Raw genomic sequence first — 20,479 nt, 5'->3', positions numbered from 1 at the left:
TAATTGGAAAAGGGCAGTCTCTTCAATAGTGTTTGGAAAATTGGACAATCACCTGCCAAAGAATGAAACTGAACCATTATCTTATACCCTACACAAAAATTAACTCAAAGGGGATTAAAGACTTGAATATAAGACTTGAAACCATAAATCTCCTGGAAAATAACAGGTGATAAGCTCCTTGATATAGATCTTGGTCAATCTTGATGATTTTAGCAAAAGCAAAAATAAACAAGTGGGACTATACCAAACTAAAAAACTTCTGCACAGCAAAGGAAACCATCAATAAAATGAAAAAATAATCTACTGAATTGAAGAAAGTAATTGCAAATTATATATCTGATAAGAGGCTAATATTGAAAATATGCAAAGACTCATACGGCTCAAAAACAAGAAGAAAACAAAAAAAGCAGAAAAACCAAAAATAAAGTCCAGTTAAAAAATGGGCAGCAGACTTGAATAGGCAACATCTAATTGGTCAACAAACACATGAAAAGATGCTAAACATTCTCCCAATCTCATTTGAATTTACCTTTTCCATTGTTAACAAACGTGAAAGCTCCCTCTATGAATTTTAGGTACAGACTTTTGTCTGTAGCTCTTTCTCTGAGTATGGAAGTAATTACTGAAGCAACTTTTTGTAATACTCTTAAGTAAATTATGCATAACACTCCATTTCTCTGGTACATATAGTACTTGAATTGTTGCTAAAAGGGAATTTTTTTTTAAAAAAGGAGTTTTTTTAACACGTAACTTTCAGTTGAAGTGTAAAAAGATTAATAATTTAGGTTACAAGGCAGACCTCTAGCAGACCATGCATGCACACATTCTTTCTTATACTCTGATCATCTAGAACAGTGTTCAGGACCTCTTACAGAAATGTCAAAAAGGTTTTTTTGGATTCTCACATGATATTAATAATAGCTTTCCTTTTCGTATCCTTAGAGTAAAATGTTATGAAATGATAACATGCTAATATAATTTAGTTGTACTTCTAAATTAATTTTCATCTTATTAATCACAATTCCCCATGTACGAATTTGATAGTTTATTGCAGTATGAGATAAAAATTATTTGTAGTTTAGACAGGTATGTAAACACTTGCAGTTTACTCCTTGACCTCTACTGGTTCATGACATTTGTTATTATATTAGCATTATACTCTCTAGCTCCATCCTTCTTGCTGCAAATGGCAAGATTGGCATTGTTTTATGGCTGAGTAAAGTTACATTGTATGTATATGCACTTCATCTTTAACGATTCATCTATCGTTGAACACTTGGTAGGCTTTCGTATCTTGGCTATTGTAAATAATGCTGCAATAAACGTAGGGATGCATATATCTTTTCAAATTAGAGTTTTCATTTTCTTTGGGTAGATGCCCAGTAGTGAAATTTCTTTTGATTGGTTTATAAATTATTAAAATTCAGACAAAATTTCACTATGCATTATTTAACAGTGAAGTAATTTTATTTGAAGACTATGTTAAGTGAATGATATAATACTTGTCCAAAGAAATATTATTTGCTCAGATTTCTTATTTTAGGATTAAAAAAGCAAGTGGATATTTTCTAATTTTAATATGATTTCCTGAAGAGAAGGCATACAGTGATGTTCACATTTTTCTCCATTTCTATTCTTTCATCTCTGAAATGATAAAAATCTTAATAGAATTGACCATCATGGTTTCTAACTTAATATCTGGAATTATAAATGCCTCCCTCCTCTCCCCAGAAAACCCTTAATGCCATATTCTTCCTTTAAAAGGACAGTCCCTTCTCTGTTTCTTTGGTCTCCTTTCTTTGACATTCCAGCATCTTTTCCTCACAAGGTTTTCTGCATTTTCAAAATGACCTCCATCTGAATAATATTGGCTAATCTTTTCTTTTACAACATTCTCAAGTGTATCATGCTCTTGTCATGGTCATCGGTTTTATGCTTCTTGGCCTTTCTCTAACCCACCTCAGTGTTTTCATACCAAAGTCATTTCTTTCCTACGTCTCCTCTTCCCATCTTTCATGGGTATTCTTCCAGTTATTCCATTCTTCAGAGCTTTGTCTCAATCTTTTCCTTCTTCCTTTAATCAGTAACCAAGTCTTTTAAAATGTCTTGTGAAAATCCTTTTGCATCAGTTCTGTGCTTTGTTTCTGCAGCTACTATTTTTTTTTTCCTTTCTTAGTCTGTTTTATATATCCCTACCAGAATAATGTTACTCAGCATTCTTTTGGTAATGTCATTTCTCTTCCCCAAATTTAAAGTTTCTTAATATTTTCTACCAGGTATGGTAAATTCATTATAGGGCTTTCAGGACCCTTAAAATCTGCCATTATTCTCCATTTTCTCATGAAGTTTCTGATATATCAGGAAATTTTCAGGTATACTACTGAGTTTACAACAATTTGATATATCTATCCTGTGTTATTGATGAAAGTGAAATGCTATGGAAACACAGAGAATGGTGTGTCAATATATTCTATTTCAAGGAATTAAGTAAGGTTGTTTTTGATTGCTAGATTGACATACAGCATTTGATTAAAAATAGAAAAATTGACTTGGAAATATGACTTGTTAAATTAATGCCCATAGGTATAACTAATTGCAGTTTCGGGCAACAAGTGATAAGATCTTGGTTTTTATGTTAGTTTCCACTTCCAGGTTAGAAACATTAAGACCTATATTAACTTTTAAGATGTAGTCTCTATTAATTAGTTCTTAGTTTTCCTCAGGACCAAGGGTAATTAATATAACTGTCAAGTCTTTACATTCTAAGTAATATTGTTTCTATCTGCAGAAGTTACTATATTTTGCTAGAAACCTTTCTTTCTAGTAGAGAATCTCATAGCTCTTCAATACTCACAAAAAAGAGCCGAACAAACTTGACACCTCTCAGGAGACTTTAAAACCGTGCAACTGATGGAATATATTTTTCAGTGTTTTAACTGATTATTAATACTAATATAGTGCTTACCATACTTCCAAGGCGAGAGACAAGAACACCAAGTATATCTTTGTTAGGTTGATCTATTTGTTAATTCTCTGTGGTGGTCAAATCTAAGAATAAAAAGTGCATTTGGCCCCATAAGTGCATAGCCTAGGCAAACCTGTTTTCTACATTACTTAATGTGAGCCTCCTTTGACATCATAGAAGACTTTTTCTGACACAGGGTGTCACTGGTAGTCAGTGGGAATGTGGCAAGTGCAAAGAAAAGGAGGGATATAAATTATTGCAATTTTCCTTTTGGATTTTACAATTATTTGGCTTAAATTGATATGTAACTAGTTAACCTTCCACAAATGGTTAATACAGATAGCAGAATATTACTCTTTCCTTGAAAAGCTGAAATCATTTGTTTCCCCTGAAACAATCAGGAATGCTCTATCTTTGTCTTTTCCATTAGATATTTTAAATTGTGAGCCTTATCAGAAAATTGCTTTATATGTTCTATTCTTGTTCAGACTTAGTTGTTCTTGGGGTAAAATGCAGTTCTGTGACTGTCTAAAATAAAGCTGAAAAATGAAATGACTCTAACTAGAGAGCTTTGTGGCTTCCTCCGAGATACTACAAAATAATTTCAGACATCTTTAATATTTAAACCAGATCTAAATTGTGTTTTCACATGTTGGCTTAAATTTCTATTTACTTTTAAATATTAAATATTTACAAACATCTCCAACTACATTAAATAATACTTGCATGAAAACTATGTCAATATTATTTTTTTCTACTCTTTGAGCTTGAAAGAGATCTGATGAGCATTGGGAGTTAACTGCAGAGGGATATCATCAAAAAGTAATGTTTGCAGAACATTTCACAGGGGTAAGAAGCAACTTTAACTGCTATTTCTATTTCTGTAGGTATCTTCTCAGTACTCAGCTTGGCCTCCGAGTGCACAACCCTTGCTGCTGAACTTCCCAAAGTATCCTACGTGAAGGCCCTTGATGTGTGGCTCATTGCTTGTCTTCTCTTTGGGTTTGCTTCTCTGGTGGAGTATGCTGTCGTGCAGGTGATGTTGAATAACCCCAAACGAGTCGAAGCAGAGAAAGCCAGAATTGCAAAGGCTGAGCAGGCAGATGGAAAAGGTGGAAATGTAAATGCTGCTAAAAAGAATACTGTGAATGGTACAGGGACTCCTGTTCACATTAGCACTTTGCAGGTAAGAATGACACTGGCGAAAGTATTTCCCCCATCCGCTCTGCAGTTCAGGAGAAAGGTACTTTTCTGTGGGTGTGAAGCTTTGATAGAATTGGTGCTCCCTCATTCTTCTCTCACAGATAAAAAGGAACTGAAACACATCGAATGTTTTTGTAAAAGAAATAAAAAATACTAAGGTCAAATACTAATTAATAAAAAGAAATCAACACCTTATCAACTTTCTAGAAGACTTTCCATGGAGTTTAATGAGATGTTTCTTCTTTGATGGGTACTATTGACTGTGGAGATATTGTCAAAGCTACAGACCCTCCTGTTCTTTCTCACTTGATAAGCCTCAAAGGCCAGAGGATTGCTGGAAGCACTGACCTTTTGCCCATTTGGTAGATTTAGGGGAGCCCATGCTCTTGATAAAACCCCCTTCCTTTCCCTATCAAGTTAGAGAGCTCCACACAGAATATGGCCGGCAGGCTACTTACGTATGGGATGCCTGGCCCATGGGAAAACTATACCGTAGTCAGGGATCTGTCCAGCCCGGTGGTGAGTACTTGCAGCAGAATTGGACCTTGCCTTGTCACTTGATCATTGGTCTAAGAGTAATGGTCAGTGCCTTTAGATTCTGATAAATTCTGGATCAACAGGCTGTTTCATGAATTTAGGATAGGTTTCTACTTACCCCAAAGCTCCCCTGATTGATACCTTCTGTTTGGGATGACCAGTAAACCAGGAGGCTATTGCCATTGAGCTTATTAGTCTGGTACATTCCACAGGAGACTAATAGGTTCACACCATCTTACAACCTTGAAAATCTTGCCTTCTCTGCCTATATTTTGGCCCAATATTACTCTTTCAGTTTGTTATCTACCATCACACCCCTTACCTAGAATGTTAGACAAGTATGCCAGGTGCATATTTGTAGATATGAAAAGTAAACTATTTTTGTGGTGCTGCCTGAAGCTATATTTTTTAGAAAATTTTAATTTCTTGTAAAGTCATTAAACTCATTTTCTGCATCTACAGCCAAGTCTCTGTAGTGTTAGTTGCTACCTTGTAGGAGGGTTTTTAAGGCCTTATGAATCTTTCATACCCTAACTCTCTTTATGATAAATAAAGCTAAACTGTTTGTTAATAAAGAACAATCATGACCTTAGAGAAGTCATATATTTGACATATCTTTTTCCATCCTTTTCCATCCAGCATGTCTAAATCATTATGTTTGAAGTGAGTTTCTTGTCTACAACATATATAGTTGATTTATGACTTTGAACCGCTCCACCACTCTCATGTTTTAATTGGTATGTTTAGATGATATGATTTAATCTAAGTAGTGATATGTTAGGGCTTCAGTCTATTGTTTTATGTTTTCTTTTCTGCTTATTCCATTTTTTATCTCCCTCTTTTCTGCTTCTTGCTTTCATGAAAGTTACTTAAACATTTTTGAGAATGACATTTTGTGAGTTTTCTATATTGTGTTTGAAAGTGTGTCTCTTTATCCATCTTGTTTAGTGATTGTCCTAGGTACTAATTATATGTACATAACTTATCAAAGTCTGCTGGTGTCATTATTTTACCAGTTTGTGTGATGTGTAAAAATATTACATCCTTTAATGTCACTTTAACTTTCTATTTATGATAGACTTGTAAATATTTCTGAGAATCTAATTAGAAAGCATTCTACTTTTTATTTCACCATCGAATATACTTTAGGAAACTGCAAGGGAGAAGGAAAGCTTATTGCATTTATGCATATTTTTGCTCACCATGTTCTTTCTTTTACTCTGATATGTCTTTCATTGTTTACTTATAGAGAATTTCCTTTATTCAATATTTTGAGGAGCACTGCTGGTAACATATTCAGCTAGTTTTCCTTCATCTGAGAAAATCTTGATTTCCCCTTTATTTCTGAAGGATATTTTCACTGGGTATAAGATTCTAGTTTGACAATTCTTTTCTTTTAGCATGTAAAAAATATTGTGCCTCCTCCCTCCATCTGGCTTCCATGGCTCCTGATGAGAACTCCTCTTCATTCATATCGGTTTTCCCCTGAGGGTAAACTCATTTTTGTCTGGCTGCATTCAAGACTTCTTTTGGTCTTTATTATCCTTAAAGTCTGTGTTTTGGTGGGGATTTCTTTGGGTTTATCCTGTTTGGGATTTATTCAGCTTATTTAAAAATGTAGGCTTATGTTTCTTGTCAAATTTGCAGTTTTCGACTGTTATTTTTTTTTAGTACCCTTTGCAGACCCACCTTCTTTCTCCTGTCTTTCTGAGCCTCTGAAGACGCAACTGTTAAATCCTTTGTTATAGTCCCACAGATCCCTGAGACTCTCTTCATTTTGTCTAGTCATTTTTTTCTGTTTTGTTCAGATTGGATAATTTCTTTGGTTATATCTTTTAGTTCACTGATTCTTTTATCTGCCCCTTCCATTTTTTCTGATGAGCTTATCCACTGATATTTATATTTTGCTGAATGTATTTTTCAGTTACAAAATTTCCATTTGGACTTTCTTTTTGCTGAGATTTTGTATTTCTTTGCTCAGTCTTTCTATTTGTCAGTGCTTTCAAACAAATGTTCATAATACCTGATTGAAATATTTTTTTTTTTTATCATCCATGTTTTAGAACCTCTCTCAGATGATTCTAACACATTTTTCATTTCGGTGTTGTTATCTACAGACTCTGTTTTTTAAAAAATTCAGTTTGAGATCTTCTCCAGTTCTTCGTATGATGAATCGTTTTCTATTGAAACCTGGACATTTTCATAGTTTGTTATGGACTCTGAATATTATTGAAACTTTCTGTGTTAGATGGCTTTCTCTGGCCCTGTCCTGCTGGGAGAAGGAAGGGTGCTGCTTCAGGACTTCAGTGGAAGTAGAAGTCCAGGGCTTGACACAGTATAGCTGGGGGCTCTTTATTGTTGCAGGGTGGGACTACTAGTTTTTAATTACCCATGTGGTCTCCACTGATACACAGTGTGTGTGTGGGGGGGGTGCCCTCATTACCACTTTGTGGTGATAAAATTCCTGCCCCTCAGCTAGGGCTCCTGTGACATCACCTCCAGTGTGGAAGAGGAGAAGCAGTCTGTTTCTGCTGGGTAGGGGTGGAAGTCCATGCTGCCTGCACAGTCTCCTCTGATGCAATGGGGGAAGCAGGGCCTTGCTAGTGGTCTATGGAGATGGGAGTCCTCTCTCCTTAATGGGCCTTCTCTGATACCACTGCGGTGGGAGTGTTGGGCACCTTGTTACAGCCTCTAAAGGTGGAAGACTCAGCTCCCCACTCAACCTTTGCTGGCATGGGTGGGGATGGGGTCACCTTTTTGTGTGGGTGTTTGACTGGACTAGAGAGAACATTGTCTAAAAGTTTTTTGTCTTGGGGCGCATGGATGGCTCAGTTGGTTGAGCGTCTGACTCTTGATTTCAGCTCAGGTCATGATCCCAGGGTCATGGAATCAAGCCCCACATTGGACTCTGTCCTGAGTGTAGAGCCTGCTTGAGATTCTCTCTCTCTACCTCTGCCCTTCTCCCTGGCATGCTCTCTCTCTAAAATTAAAAAAAATAAATAAAAATTAAAAAATAAAGTGTTTTGTCTTGCTAAGCTACTCTTTTCTTTGTCCTTTGGCTAGAGGAATTAGACTTTTATTGGAGCTATTTTTATCTGTACCAATTTCATTTTGAATTTCAGCTCCTTCAGCTTCAAATCTGGGATATATGAGGCGAAAAGGACACTCACCACCATGTTGTTCCATGTGTCTGAAGGTCCACAACTGGAGAATGGTTGTTTCTCCACTGTTCGCAGTCTTCTTAGGTTTGTTTTATATAACGTCCAGTATATGTCTACTATATCTTCCCGGGAGCAGAGTTCCCCAATACTCTTTTCAAGTCTCCCAGCATCCTCACTGAACCTGTAGCCTGGCTGCCACACCCTAGTGATTAGACATGTCACTGAGCTACTCTTAACACTTCAGTTATGTGACAGCTGCTCTACCTATTGGACTTTTCAGACTTACTGCATTCCTGCACCAGGAACACACCTTTTCAGAGAAATGTTGGTTCTTTCCCCCAGTATTTTACTTTACTTTCTGTTATGACCCACAACACCAAATAGTACCTTGGAAGAGCTCATGGCTGGTTAAGGGTGCTTCAGAACATAAAAAAACCCAAAAAACCAAAAAAACAAAAAAACTGGTATTTGAAGCATGCTAGCTCCTTGTGAGGAAGTTTGCTTTTCCTTCTAAACATACTTATTTCCCCATTCCAGAAATGGAAGGAGGAATACTTGAGCCCCCTTTTTTATATGGACATGTCACTATATGTACTCCTTAAATATGTGGCCCTAGCTATCAGTCCCCCAATTTATATCTCCTAGTCTTTTACCACTTTCTCATTTTTCCTACCTCCTAATCCCCCTACCCACTAACTTGAAGTCTGGTTAAGTGACGTAGAGAAGAAAACAAAGACGTTCTATGGAATGGGTGCTTGATTTTCAGTAGTGCCACAATCAGCTCCATTTTATGGTATGTCACGGGGTCTGGATAATTGCAGAAATTATCTAGTAATAGGGAACACCAATGTGCAAGGAATTTGGAATCTTAATATATTCGATGCAGTGGGATTGATACAAGAGATTCATTGGAAGCAGATTTTCAGAGTACTATAGAACATATCAAAATTATTTGTGAAAATAGATACAAAGGATAAATAGGATCTAGAACATTAGACTGAATTATTTATTTTTTATCAAAGAACAATTGCTATACAATATTGAATTAGTTTCATATGTACAACATAATGATTTGATACTTATATAACTAGGAAATGTTCAGTGCAGTAAGATTTGTCACCATCTCTCACCTTACAAAATTGTTACAAAATTATTGACTTTATTCCCTATGCTGAAATTTACCTGTTGTGTCTCACTTATTTTTATAAATAGAAGATTGTATCTTTTAATTCCTTTTACCTATTTCATCCATCCTCCTGCCCCCCTCCTCCAACAACCATCAGTTTGTTCTCTGTATCTATGAGTCTGTTTGTTTCGTTTTGTTTGCTTGTTTGTTTTGCTTTTATCTCCAAATATAAGTGAAATCATACAGTGTTTACCTTTTACTGACTTATTTCACTTAGCATAATACTCTCTAGGTCTCCCAATGTGGTCACAAATGACAAGATTTCATTCTTTCTTGTGGTTGAGTAATACTCCATTGTATGTATTTACCACATCTTCTTTATCCATTCATCTATCAGTGGACACCTAGGTGCTTCTATACCTTGGCTATTGTAAATAATGCTGCAATTAACATTGGGGTACATATGTCTTTTTGAATTAGTGTTTTCATTTTCTTCAGATAAATACCCAGGAGCAGAATTGCAGGATGAAATGGTGGCTCTCTTTTTAATTTTTTTCGGGAACCTCCACACTACTTTCCAGTTTACACTTCCACCAATAGTGCACAAGGATTGCCTTCTGTGTACATCCTCACCAACACTTGTTACTTATTATCTTTTTGATAGTAGCCATTCTGACTGATGTTGTATGATAACTCATTGTGGTTTTGATTTGAATTTTCCTGATTGTTAGTGATGTGGAGCATCTTTTCATGTGCCTGCTGATTATCTGCATATATTCTTTGGAAAAGTATCTATTCGGGTCATCTGCCCAGTTTTTAACTGGATTGTTTTATTTTGTTTTATTTTGTTTTTGATATTGAGTTATATGAGTTCTAATGTGAATGTTAGCACATTTGATATTGTCCCAAAGATCTCTTAAATTACCCTATGTTTTAAAATCCTTTTTTCTTTTCATTGTTCAGTTTGGGTTATTTTCACTATCTTGTCCTCTAGATTGTTGATCTATTATTATATATCATATAATATGTGCTGTTTATTCCCTCTGATGTATTTATCATTTCTGTCATTGCATTCTTCAGCTCTGGTTGGTACTTTCTTATATTTTCCAGCTTTGTTAAAATTCTCACTGTGTTCATCCTTTCTTCTCCTGAGTTTGATAGGTATTTTTATGACCATTACTATGAACTCTTTATCAAGTAGATTGCTTTGCTCCATTCATTTAGTTCTTTTTCTGAGGTTTTGTCTTGTTCTTTTATTTAGAACATCTTCCTCTGTCTCTTCATTTGCCTGACTTTCTCTATATTTATTGGGTAGTTCAGCTCCTTTTCCTGGTCTTGAAGGAGTAACTTTATGTAGAAGTTGTCCTGTGGGGCCCAGAAGGGCAATTCCCCCAGTCTCCAGAACAAGGTTGCTCCAGGAATGTCCCCTGTGTAGTCTGTGTGCACTCTCCTGTTGTGGTGGGGAAATGACTGCTGTGGGTACATGATAGGTGGGAGTGGCCCTGGACCAGCTGGCTGCGATGCCTGGCTGTCATTGCTGCAGATGCACTGGTGGGTAGGGTTATTATGCTGTTGGCTGTAAGGCCTAGACAAGGCCCAGGCTTGTTTGACACTCTTGGTGGATCATGCCCTCTGACATTAGCAGTCTAGAGGGAAAATCCAAAATGGTGCTCCCCAGTGCCAAAATCAGTATGGCAGAACAAGTTAGTAAAAATGGCTGCCTCCAGTGTCTCAGTTCCTGGGGAGAGAGAGGCCCAGCTTTCTCCTGCCTCTCTAGTGGGTGCATTAGTAAGGAGGCCTCCTTCACCTATAGATATGCACTTTTTGATTGTGTTTCTTGCACTGCTTTCCATGTCAAGTGAGCCAGCACGTGAGCTTTTTAAAAGTGGGTTATTTTGTCACTACAGTTTCATAGTTTTCCTGGATATGTTCCTTGTAAGTTTTCAGAGTTGAGTATTTTGGGGGTTCCTCTCTCCTGTGAAGAATCTAAGGGGTAATGTGCCTTACATGGAGTTCCAATCTTTCACTCCTCAGGGTAAATAAACTTCTGTATCTTTAAGATCCCTCCGATCCATGGAGTGCTGCACCTCGGGTGTGTTTTTTTCCTTAGCGAGACAGTGTCTCTGCCTCTTCTACCCATTTTCTTGTTCCTTGTTGCAGAGGCTCTGTTCATCCAGCTTCTCAATCCCCTTCATTGCACTGCTTTCCATGTCATGTGAGTCAGCACCTGAGCTTCTCAATCCAGTTTCTCAATCCCCTTCAGAGGGAATTATTCCATATGCAGTTATGGATTTGTTATGTCCATGGGAGGGGTGAGTTCAGGATCTTCTATGCCATCTTGAACTCTCCCCCAGAATTATATCATTTAAATTTTCATCTTCAGGCATTAAAATAATTTCCCAATGAAGAAAACTTCATCATATTTAAGAACTTCTGTATTTCAATTCTCTATGTTTGGGTTGCCAATAGAAACACACGTGTCTTAATTCTGAACCTGCTACATTCTGCTACAGAAGTCATAGAGTGATGCTTAGGGAGTTTAAAAGTTGACCAGAAATTTTAATCTCCAGAAATAAATGTAAATTACTCTCATTGCTTACAGGCCAAATGCAATTTCTTTTTTAAAAAAATTAATGTTTATTTATATAAGAGAGAGAGAGAGAGAGAGTGCAAGTGGGGGACAGGGACAGAGAGAGAGGGAGACAGGATCTGAAGCAGGCTCCAGGCTCTGAGCTGTCAGCACAGAGTCCAATGCAGGGCTTGAACCCATGAACCGTGAGATCATGACCTGAGCCTAAGTTGGACGCTTAACCAACTGAGCCACCCAGGCGCCCCCAAATGCAATTTCTAAAATGAACATTGGACCTATGTAGTATTTGTACTCTGAGAAAGATTTCAGAACATGTATGCATCTGAAAATAGCTTAGCTTTAATATATATATATATATATATATATATATATATATATATATCTCAAACTTAGAGCAAATGTGTAAGCTTGATAAATTCAGTAAGATTGTTACACATTGACACATAAAAGTATGTAAAAAAAGAAATTAAAAAGTTGTTTGTTTTTTCATTGATGGTTTTCCTGTGAAAAATATAGTTTTTGGTTTCAAAATGCATCTGTTCCAGTGTATTTTGCTTTCAAATCACAAACTTTTGCTAAGTAATTTCAATGAAATTGTTAGCAAAACCCAACTTCGGCTGCTTGCCACTGGAAAGGTAATACTCAAAAGACAAGTGCTGGCCGGAAAGGAAAGATTGCTTTATTTAGGAGTCTGGCAACCTGGGGAGACAGCGGATTGGTGTCCAAGGACCATCTCCGAGGTTCCAGGTTAAGGAGCAGGGTTTTTAAAGGGGAATTCAGGGTAGGAGATTACATATATGTTGATGAAAAGGGCAGGGAAACTTATGACTATTCATGAGGAAAGGTGGAATACACACATTGAGCAAACATACATGCAGCATACATCCCGTGTTCACTTTGGGGTGGGGACTTAACACCAGAGGAGGAAAAATGCAGCTCCTGGCGTCAGTCAGGAGGTTATTTTACGCCAAGGACAAGGGGCTATGGGCATGTTCCAAGAGCTGGCATAAACTGGAATGGGGTCTTAGGCTCATTATCTGTTAAGGAATGCAGGGCTTTGCTTGTTCATAGGCTGGAACTATATCAGTTGACCTTGAGTTCAAGCCTCTGTAGAAACAGCTAGTGGATTTGTTAGTGGGGTCTGAAAAGACACAATAGCTGATTAGGGAGAAACAATTCTCTAAAGAACAACCTTTAAACTTTCTGCTGGTTTCAGTCTCATTAACACTGTGGGGCATGGTTTCAAAATGATATGTCATTTATTTTTAGACAGCATAGGAATAGTAATTGGAAGCACAGTGAAATTTGGATTATAGGAAATTTTTGATGCTGATATTTAAAATAATACTGTCCTTGCTAAGAAAAGGGAAGATATAAAAAAATGTAAGAGCAATGATAGTTTAATCTAGCTTTTAACGTGTTTTTATAATTTTAGCTGCATACATAAATCTGTCATCATACATACATAATTTTCCAGGTAAATTTAGGATTTCCTCAACCATTACAATATTTTGTTTACTAATTTGTTTGTTCACTCGCACATTTCTTTCTTTTAATTCAGCAAAAACAATGAGGACCTACTGTTGTTAATAACATCCTATTCTCAATGCCTAGTGTGTGCCGTGTACCATTCACAAGAAAGTTGTGAATGAAAGACAAAAATAGTATCCTTGCTTTTGGATTTGATTGAATTAAAAATAAAATCTGTTCATGCTTCAATGGGATAGTTGTTTCCTATGGTAATGTTAAATTTTTAAAAATAAGGAATGACTTAAATTTAGTAAAATATATAGAGATTATTCCCTTCTGAACATATTTTCATCAACTGCAGAAGGTATCTTTATCACCACGAAATCATGCGTAAGTCTTCTGGTCAAGGAATATTGGATAAGGTTATTTGCCTTTTAATGTGTGACTCAAACTGAAAAGGACAACAAAGAAAATCTTAAGGCTTCAGTTTGAAACATTAGAAGTTATTCTCTGCATCATTTTTTTTTATTCCTAACAGTTTCATTATCATTTTTGCTACCTCATTTTTGCTACCAGTGATTTTCAAAAGTGACAAGTTTATATGATGAAATTACGACACATATTTATCTGAGAAAAATTGAGAAATTTTAGATTGGAGATTAATATAACTAAGATCACTTTTAATAATGTGTTATGTAGGGTTAGTATCTCATTTATAAGGAGTTTATTGAATCTCTCTTCATGTGATATTATAATTGCTTAAAACATTTTAAAAAATTTGTACTTTTATGTACATATTAGATATGATAATTATGTGTGGAGAGTATTAACTAAATAAAAAGTTATGTTTGTATAAAATCTCTGATGAATGGAAAAAGGGGAGAGCAGCCAACTTGTTAATGAATCATGACTTATTTAAGGAATCTGAGGACTTCTTATTTCTTTCTCAGTTGTGTCACATAATTAAAAAATATTTCTGTAGAAGAGGTTCTCTCCATCAGTACACACACACACACACACACACACACACACACACCCCTACTCTTTTCAAATAGAAGAATCTTCAACTATGTTTCTAAAAGAGGTTTTAATGAATAAAATGATTGAAGATTTAGTGTAACCAAATTGAAGCCCTTTGGAGTACTTTTCTATTTTATTATTTTAACATTGAAGAAATTATTCTTCTCTTACTGACATGTTTACTATATTTAAATAAACTCTCTGAATAAATATAACATCCTGTGTCACATTTTGAATAAACTGTGTAGTTAAAATTTTAAAATTATTAAAATTGCTAGCAGAATCTAAGAATATGTTTATGTAAATAAAACAGATTAGAAAATGTGAAGCATTTATGTGTGACTTAGGTTATAATATCATATAAATTTGATTACTTGTTTAGTTATTTATAGATACTAAAACTATACTTAGAGCTATGTAGGTGTGTATAAAATATGACTTAAAGTAAATGTATTTCTCATGTAAATATGCATCTCTTTCTTTGTGAAAAAGTAAAGTCACTGAGAAGAAACATGCTTCTTAAGTCTATTGGCAGAAGCCCGAATACTCCTTTGTTTTGATAAGTGGATTCTAAAGCACAGTTAGTGAATCTAAAACTTTAGATTTCTTAGAGAATTCTAAAGGGAGAAAGACTGGGATATCTACAGAGTCCCAGATTTTGTAGATTACTCTGAGAGTCTGAGGATAGTGCACAGATTTGATATGTAGAACCTGTTCTCAACCTCTGTTCCAGTGAAGGTAGTCATTTTACTCTTTGCAAAAGTTCACTGGTACATACTGAGACCGACTCCTCAGATAGCACTGGAAAATTTGAGCTTTAAGTGCGGGCTTCCTTCTGGCACACTTACACGGAAGGTGTGTGAATGTGAATATGATGAGTCTGTGTATGTGCGTGAGTCTGTCATGGTGGTGGAGCTTAAATGACAAACCGCTTGCTGAAAATGGCCTTTTGAAATTTCCAATTGGGAAATTTAAGTGGAAGGTCTAAAGGTAAATTTTATATATATAAAATCTATTTTCTATCATATATAATCATTATATTCATAATTCATAATATTCACATATATAATACTCATGTACATAGTCAAATATTTATAATAGTCAAATACAGATATTCATGAATTATATATATGTGTGTATATATATATATACACACATATATATATATATATATATATATATATATATGATTTCCCAAAGTCCTATTTAAATAATTTAGATTTTAGTTGCTACCTTTGCTGTCTTTCTCATTCACCAGCCCCTCTTTTTTGCCAGATATTGTCATAGACACAGTGCATAAATTGGTATGGACTAGACACTAGACCTGTGGTTGCTCCGTCAAAACCAGATACCTCATCAAGACACAATTACTCTTCTAAGCTCAGCTGAGATCTCACAATTGGCAAATTGTAACGGCACATTAGAAAAGCGGTGGGGATCCTCTTTCTTAAGGTTGGCTGCTGGTAGTAAACCAAAGTCCCATCAAAGCAGGATGGAAATGTGTTTCCATTTGGGCTATTTAATAACAAACATTCTCTAAATATGTTAATATATTGGCACTCCATATCTTTCTTTCTTGTGTATTTTTGTATAATTATGTTTATAGAAACGTATTTTTTAAACATTCTTACTCAATGGGATTGTACAAATATCTATGTGGTATAAAGTATATAATGATCAAGCTAACACTTGCATACCAGCTGAAAAAATAACATTACCAATACATGTTCATAATTGAAAAAAAAATGGAAATAACCTACATATATAATGACAGGAGATGCATAAACACATTTTGGCTTTTCCACTCAGTGTATCTTAATTATGTGTGCTATCCACCTCTAGACACTGCCATCTGGCTCTGGCCCAGAAAATATGTCTCAGTGTTTGTTCAGATAAAGGATAAGGTCCTGCTACCTGAAGTACTTCTAGGAAATAATGTGTTTTACTTCTTAGAGTAAGCATAACTTTTACCCAGCCATAACTTAGGGTAAGTAGAATCCATATGTATTATACTAACAAGGCAAAAACTATAGTATACCGACAGTATATATAATGACATAGTTTCCTTTTTCAGTAAAATCAGTAAATATCGATAATGGAGATCCCAAAGGTGAAGCATAGAACTCAGGAGTAAGAACAGTAGGAAATTAAGCAGTAGAGTCAAAAGCTGGCCCTTCTATGGCCTTTTGTAATATCAGGGCTATCCTAGACACTGGGGTTAGCCTACACCTCTTTTTTCTAAGAGCATTTCTGATTGCTAGAGTTCAGTGTAAAATAATTGTTATGTATGTTATGGGGAATGAATTCAGATTTAATAATTCAGAGACCATCAACTGAATAATCTGTATGGCTTATGATCTGGCTGAAATACACACAATTTCTTTAGATTCTCTGAGTGTGGTTGGCTCTTCAAATTTAGTCAACAAATTAGGAATGGATGCCTTTCACCAGTAAATCTTTGGTTCATGGTAATTGTGACCATCTTTTAGATCTTGTTTGTGAGTGTGGTTTGGAGACAGAGTCTGTCTCATTGAGGAGATAAATGCCTCAGTCATTTATAAACCACCGTCTTTGGAAATAGAATCCATGGGGAAGTCAAAGGTTAGAAATACCAGAAGATTTCCGTAATCCACATATTGTGGTAATGTGGTCTGTGTTATGGTTAAATATTGGATTTTTATTCATTGGTATTTCAGCTGAGAACTCTCACAAGCCTGGGAGCGCCTGAGATAAATGTTGGTTTGCGCTTTGATCCTTTGACATAAAATAACCTGTCAAAAGTTTATTCCATGACATAAGCCTTGTTATATGGGCAACATTTTCAAGCCCTAAATGTTCAGGTAACCCGATGGTCTAATCAGTTGCTATTAAATTGTTTTGCCAAACAGAGATAATAGTCAACTGATTAGACCATCAGATTTTTAAAATATCCTTTTGAAGAGATGTTTTATGAATAGAAAAAAATTAAATATAGCCTGTCCTTAATTTTTATTCTCAGGTTGGAGAGACAAGATGCAAAAAGGTTTGCACCTCTAAGTCTGACCTGAGGTCTAATGACTTCAGCATTGTTGGAAGCTTACCAAGAGATTTCGAATTATCCAATTATGACTGCTATGGAAAACCTATTGAAGTCAACAATGGGCTTGGGAAATCTCAGGCAAAGAACAACAAGAAGCCGCCCCCTGCCAAACCTGTTATTCCAACAGCAGCTAAGCGAATTGATCTTTACGCAAGAGCATTGTTTCCTTTCTGCTTCTTGTTCTTCAATGTTATATATTGGTCTATATATTTATGATAAATCTTTTCCATTTGTGTAAAATAAAATCCCATGTCATTGTGACCAACCTCATTCATAATGCCAGTCTGAAAAATTTTGCATTTTCATAGCAATATATTGCATTTTGGATGCCATGTGATTGTAATAAAAATGTGGCACCTAACTTTCGAATGGCAGCATGATCTTGTTACGTCTGTGCTCTACTGATGATGTATATATGTATAGCAAACATATTGCTTTAGGAATAAATGAAGGATAAGCATACTCCATACAATAAAATCTAAACCGTTCTCTTCGGTTAGTGTAAATTGCAAATATTTCACATAATTCTGATAATAAAATGATGTGCACGCTGGATCCTGTTATGATGACCACTCTAATGTATGTAGTATTTCAAATTTCCTTCCTTGTAACTTTCAGAGAAAGCCATCTTATTCTTGTATAATTTTAGATGGTACTATCACAGATTAAGCAAAAATTATATTACATGTTGTTTAAACTTTGTAAGTAGAAATATATTAACTATAATTATGTGGGCTCTGTGGAGAAATAAAGTTCAAAAAGTTACTAGTTCATAAAATCAGCTCATTTTAAAGTGTGTCTGTGTTGTCAAAATGCCAGGTTATAAAACACGGTAAGCATTTTTGAAACAAAGGGACATCTGGATTTACATAAATTCATACTGAATTCTGGCTTCTGATAAAAATAAAGGATAGATACATTGATTAAATGTTTCTGACAAAAGAAATTCTATTTAATCCATCTTAAAGCCTAAATATATTTTCATGGATTTCATTTTGTTGATATAGAATATACAAAATCATTGTGCCTTAAAGAGTCATAAATATTTTAAATTGGAATATAATAATGGATATATGATTCCACATAATTTTTAAGAAACTAAGAGGAAAATACCCTATTATTAGAAGTAACGAGTTTGGAAAAAAAAATCTTTGAAGGATTTTAGCTTCTTTATTTTATTAAAATGCTTACATATTTTAAAGTAAAACTAAATTTTTTAATTCATTTCTTTTTTATTTGAATAATTTCGGATTTGTTATAAAACATTTAAAGATTAAGTATATAATGTCCTTGTCTATGTTAGGCCTTCTAGTTGTATTTTTGTTCTTGCTACAAGTCTAGATTACTTAGATTTATTTACTTTGATCTTCAGTTTGAAAGTAGGCAATTTCTGGTCTATAAGTGTCCTATATCCTAGTGGTATCAACCCAATGTACCTTTTTATTTCTCCATAGTTGAAATTGGAATTATCAGTAATTCATATAACACAAACATAAGACCAAATAAGTATATTTACATTATTTGGGGAGTTCTGTCGCAGATGAGAGTTTATATGGTTAATTCGACAATAAAGTGTGTTTAAATATTGTTTATGCAAATTGCTATGTGTCATTCAATGCTATTTTATTAAAGACTTTAACTTTTAAAAATTTTCACCGATTACCAAATTTTTAAAAAAATAAGATGTAATCTAATCCTCTGTAGAACTTCAGCACCCCCTAGTTGCAAAAGCTCAGCCATCTGAATAGTTTTAAAATGCCACAAGTAACCCTACTGATGGACTTCAATATCCTGCAAGGACCCAAGGCAGTAACATTTTAATGGAACCATGCTAGGAAGAAAATGCCTTGAGTAAGACTTAAACCATTTACAACTTTTATTTATAAAAATGGCATTTGCTTATAATACAGTTTTTATATTTCTGCAAATTTCACTCATATTCAGAAGTTTGATTTAGATATAGAGTTTTAAGTGGGAAATGTACCAAATGGAAGACAGGTTTCATTATACAAGAATTTATTTATTGAAAATAATGTGAATGAATTCCTTTCTGTAATATTTTAGCCTCCTAAGATCAATTTTAATACCAAACTAAATACATAGCCATCTAAGGGTTAAGTGTGTATATAGAACTTCAAGTGGAACATGAGACAGTGATCATAACAATGAAGTCCAATTAGTGTCCACTTAACAGTTGTTCTATAATTATTATCTCAAGGACTTAGTCGCTTAACCCCAGGGTAGTTCTGGTCTGTGTCTTTAAATATTATGTCTTTCTAGGAGACTTGCAGTGTATTTACCTGTATCTCAGTATCTCAGATCCAGTGTCTCCAAAATAAAAGTTATCTTGTCCTCACAATCAGTAGGTTCTCTTATTCCCTATTCCTGTTAAAGCCGTCCCTGTTGCAGTCAGCCATATTAAATCTTCTTTCCTTCTCTCACTCTACACCCGTTCAAGTACCGACGCATATAGATTCTCCCTCTCACACCTGCCACTTCCTCCTCTCTGTTTCTGCTGACACAACCCTAATTCACTTGCCCTTTCCCATTCCTTATCAGACTGTTACAGCAGACTCGCTCCACTAGAACTCAGCTTATTATTATTCTTATTTTCATCAGGTAGGCTTCACTCCCAATGTGGGGCTTGAACTCACGATCCTGAGCTCAAGAGTCACATGCTCCACTGACTGAGCCATCCAGGCACCTCAAATCAGCTTATTTTTTAACTGTGTGATACTCATTTTTTTTTAATTACCCAAGTAAGACATGAATACCTTGAATATCAGAAACCAAGATGTATTTCGAGTAAGCACTCAAAGTTGCTGTCATGGCAGCTGCTCTCCAAGCTCTTTTCTCTTTTCCCCAGAGGTCACCACCTTAGGCATCTGCCTTAGGCATCTACAACTCTATCCATTTTTTTAAATCAAATTTTTAGTTAAAAATTTTTTTAACATTTATTTATTTTTGAGAGAGACACAGAGACAAAGCATTAGTGGGCGAGGGGCAGAGAGAGAGGGAGACACAGAATCCAAAGCAGGCTCCAGGCCCTGAGCTGTCAGCACAGAACCTAATGTGGGCCTTGAATCCACGAACCCCAAGATCATGACCTGAGCCAAAGTTGGACCCTTAAATGACTGAGCCACCCAGGCACCCTTATTCAGTTGTGTTTTTTTAAATGTTCATTTATTTATTTTTGAGAGAGAGAGAGCACAAGTCAAGGAGGGATACAGAGAGAGAGAGGGAGACACAGAATCCAAAGCAGGCTCCAGACTCTGAGCTGTCAGCCCAGAGCCTGATGTGGGGTTCAAACCCATGAACCGTGAGATCA

General features: G+C 35.5%; 1 protein-coding gene and 1 long non-coding RNA gene across 3 annotated transcripts in view; one reads left to right on the top strand and one right to left on the bottom strand.

Annotated features, from left to right (window-relative positions):
- LOC128314435 (uncharacterized) overlaps positions 1-3,172 on the bottom strand; it is a 28,670-nt gene extending 25,498 nt beyond the window's left edge. Inside the window, exon 1 of the long non-coding RNA XR_008296064.1 lies at positions 2,966-3,172. This is a non-coding gene — a long non-coding RNA (uncharacterized LOC128314435). The remainder of the gene's footprint in view (positions 1-2,965) is intronic.
- Positions 1-18,749, top strand: part of GLRB (glycine receptor beta) — a 95,890-nt gene extending 77,141 nt beyond the window's left edge. For both annotated transcript variants that reach the window (XM_027067936.2, XM_027067957.2), the window contains 2 exons: positions 3,853-4,151; positions 17,071-18,749. In XM_027067936.2, the coding sequence (XP_026923737.1) occupies positions 3,853-4,151; positions 17,071-17,367 (596 nt within the window). In that variant the 3' untranslated portion in view covers positions 17,368-18,749. The remainder of the gene's footprint in view (positions 1-3,852; positions 4,152-17,070) is intronic.
- The last annotated feature ends 1,730 nt before the right edge of the window (positions 18,750-20,479 follow it).

The sequence above is a fragment of the Acinonyx jubatus genome, chromosome B1, assembly GCF_027475565.1.
Source record: "Acinonyx jubatus isolate Ajub_Pintada_27869175 chromosome B1, VMU_Ajub_asm_v1.0, whole genome shotgun sequence".
Taxonomy (NCBI): domain Eukaryota; kingdom Metazoa; phylum Chordata; class Mammalia; order Carnivora; family Felidae; genus Acinonyx; species Acinonyx jubatus.
This window is presented reverse-complemented; position numbering and strand designations above follow the sequence as displayed.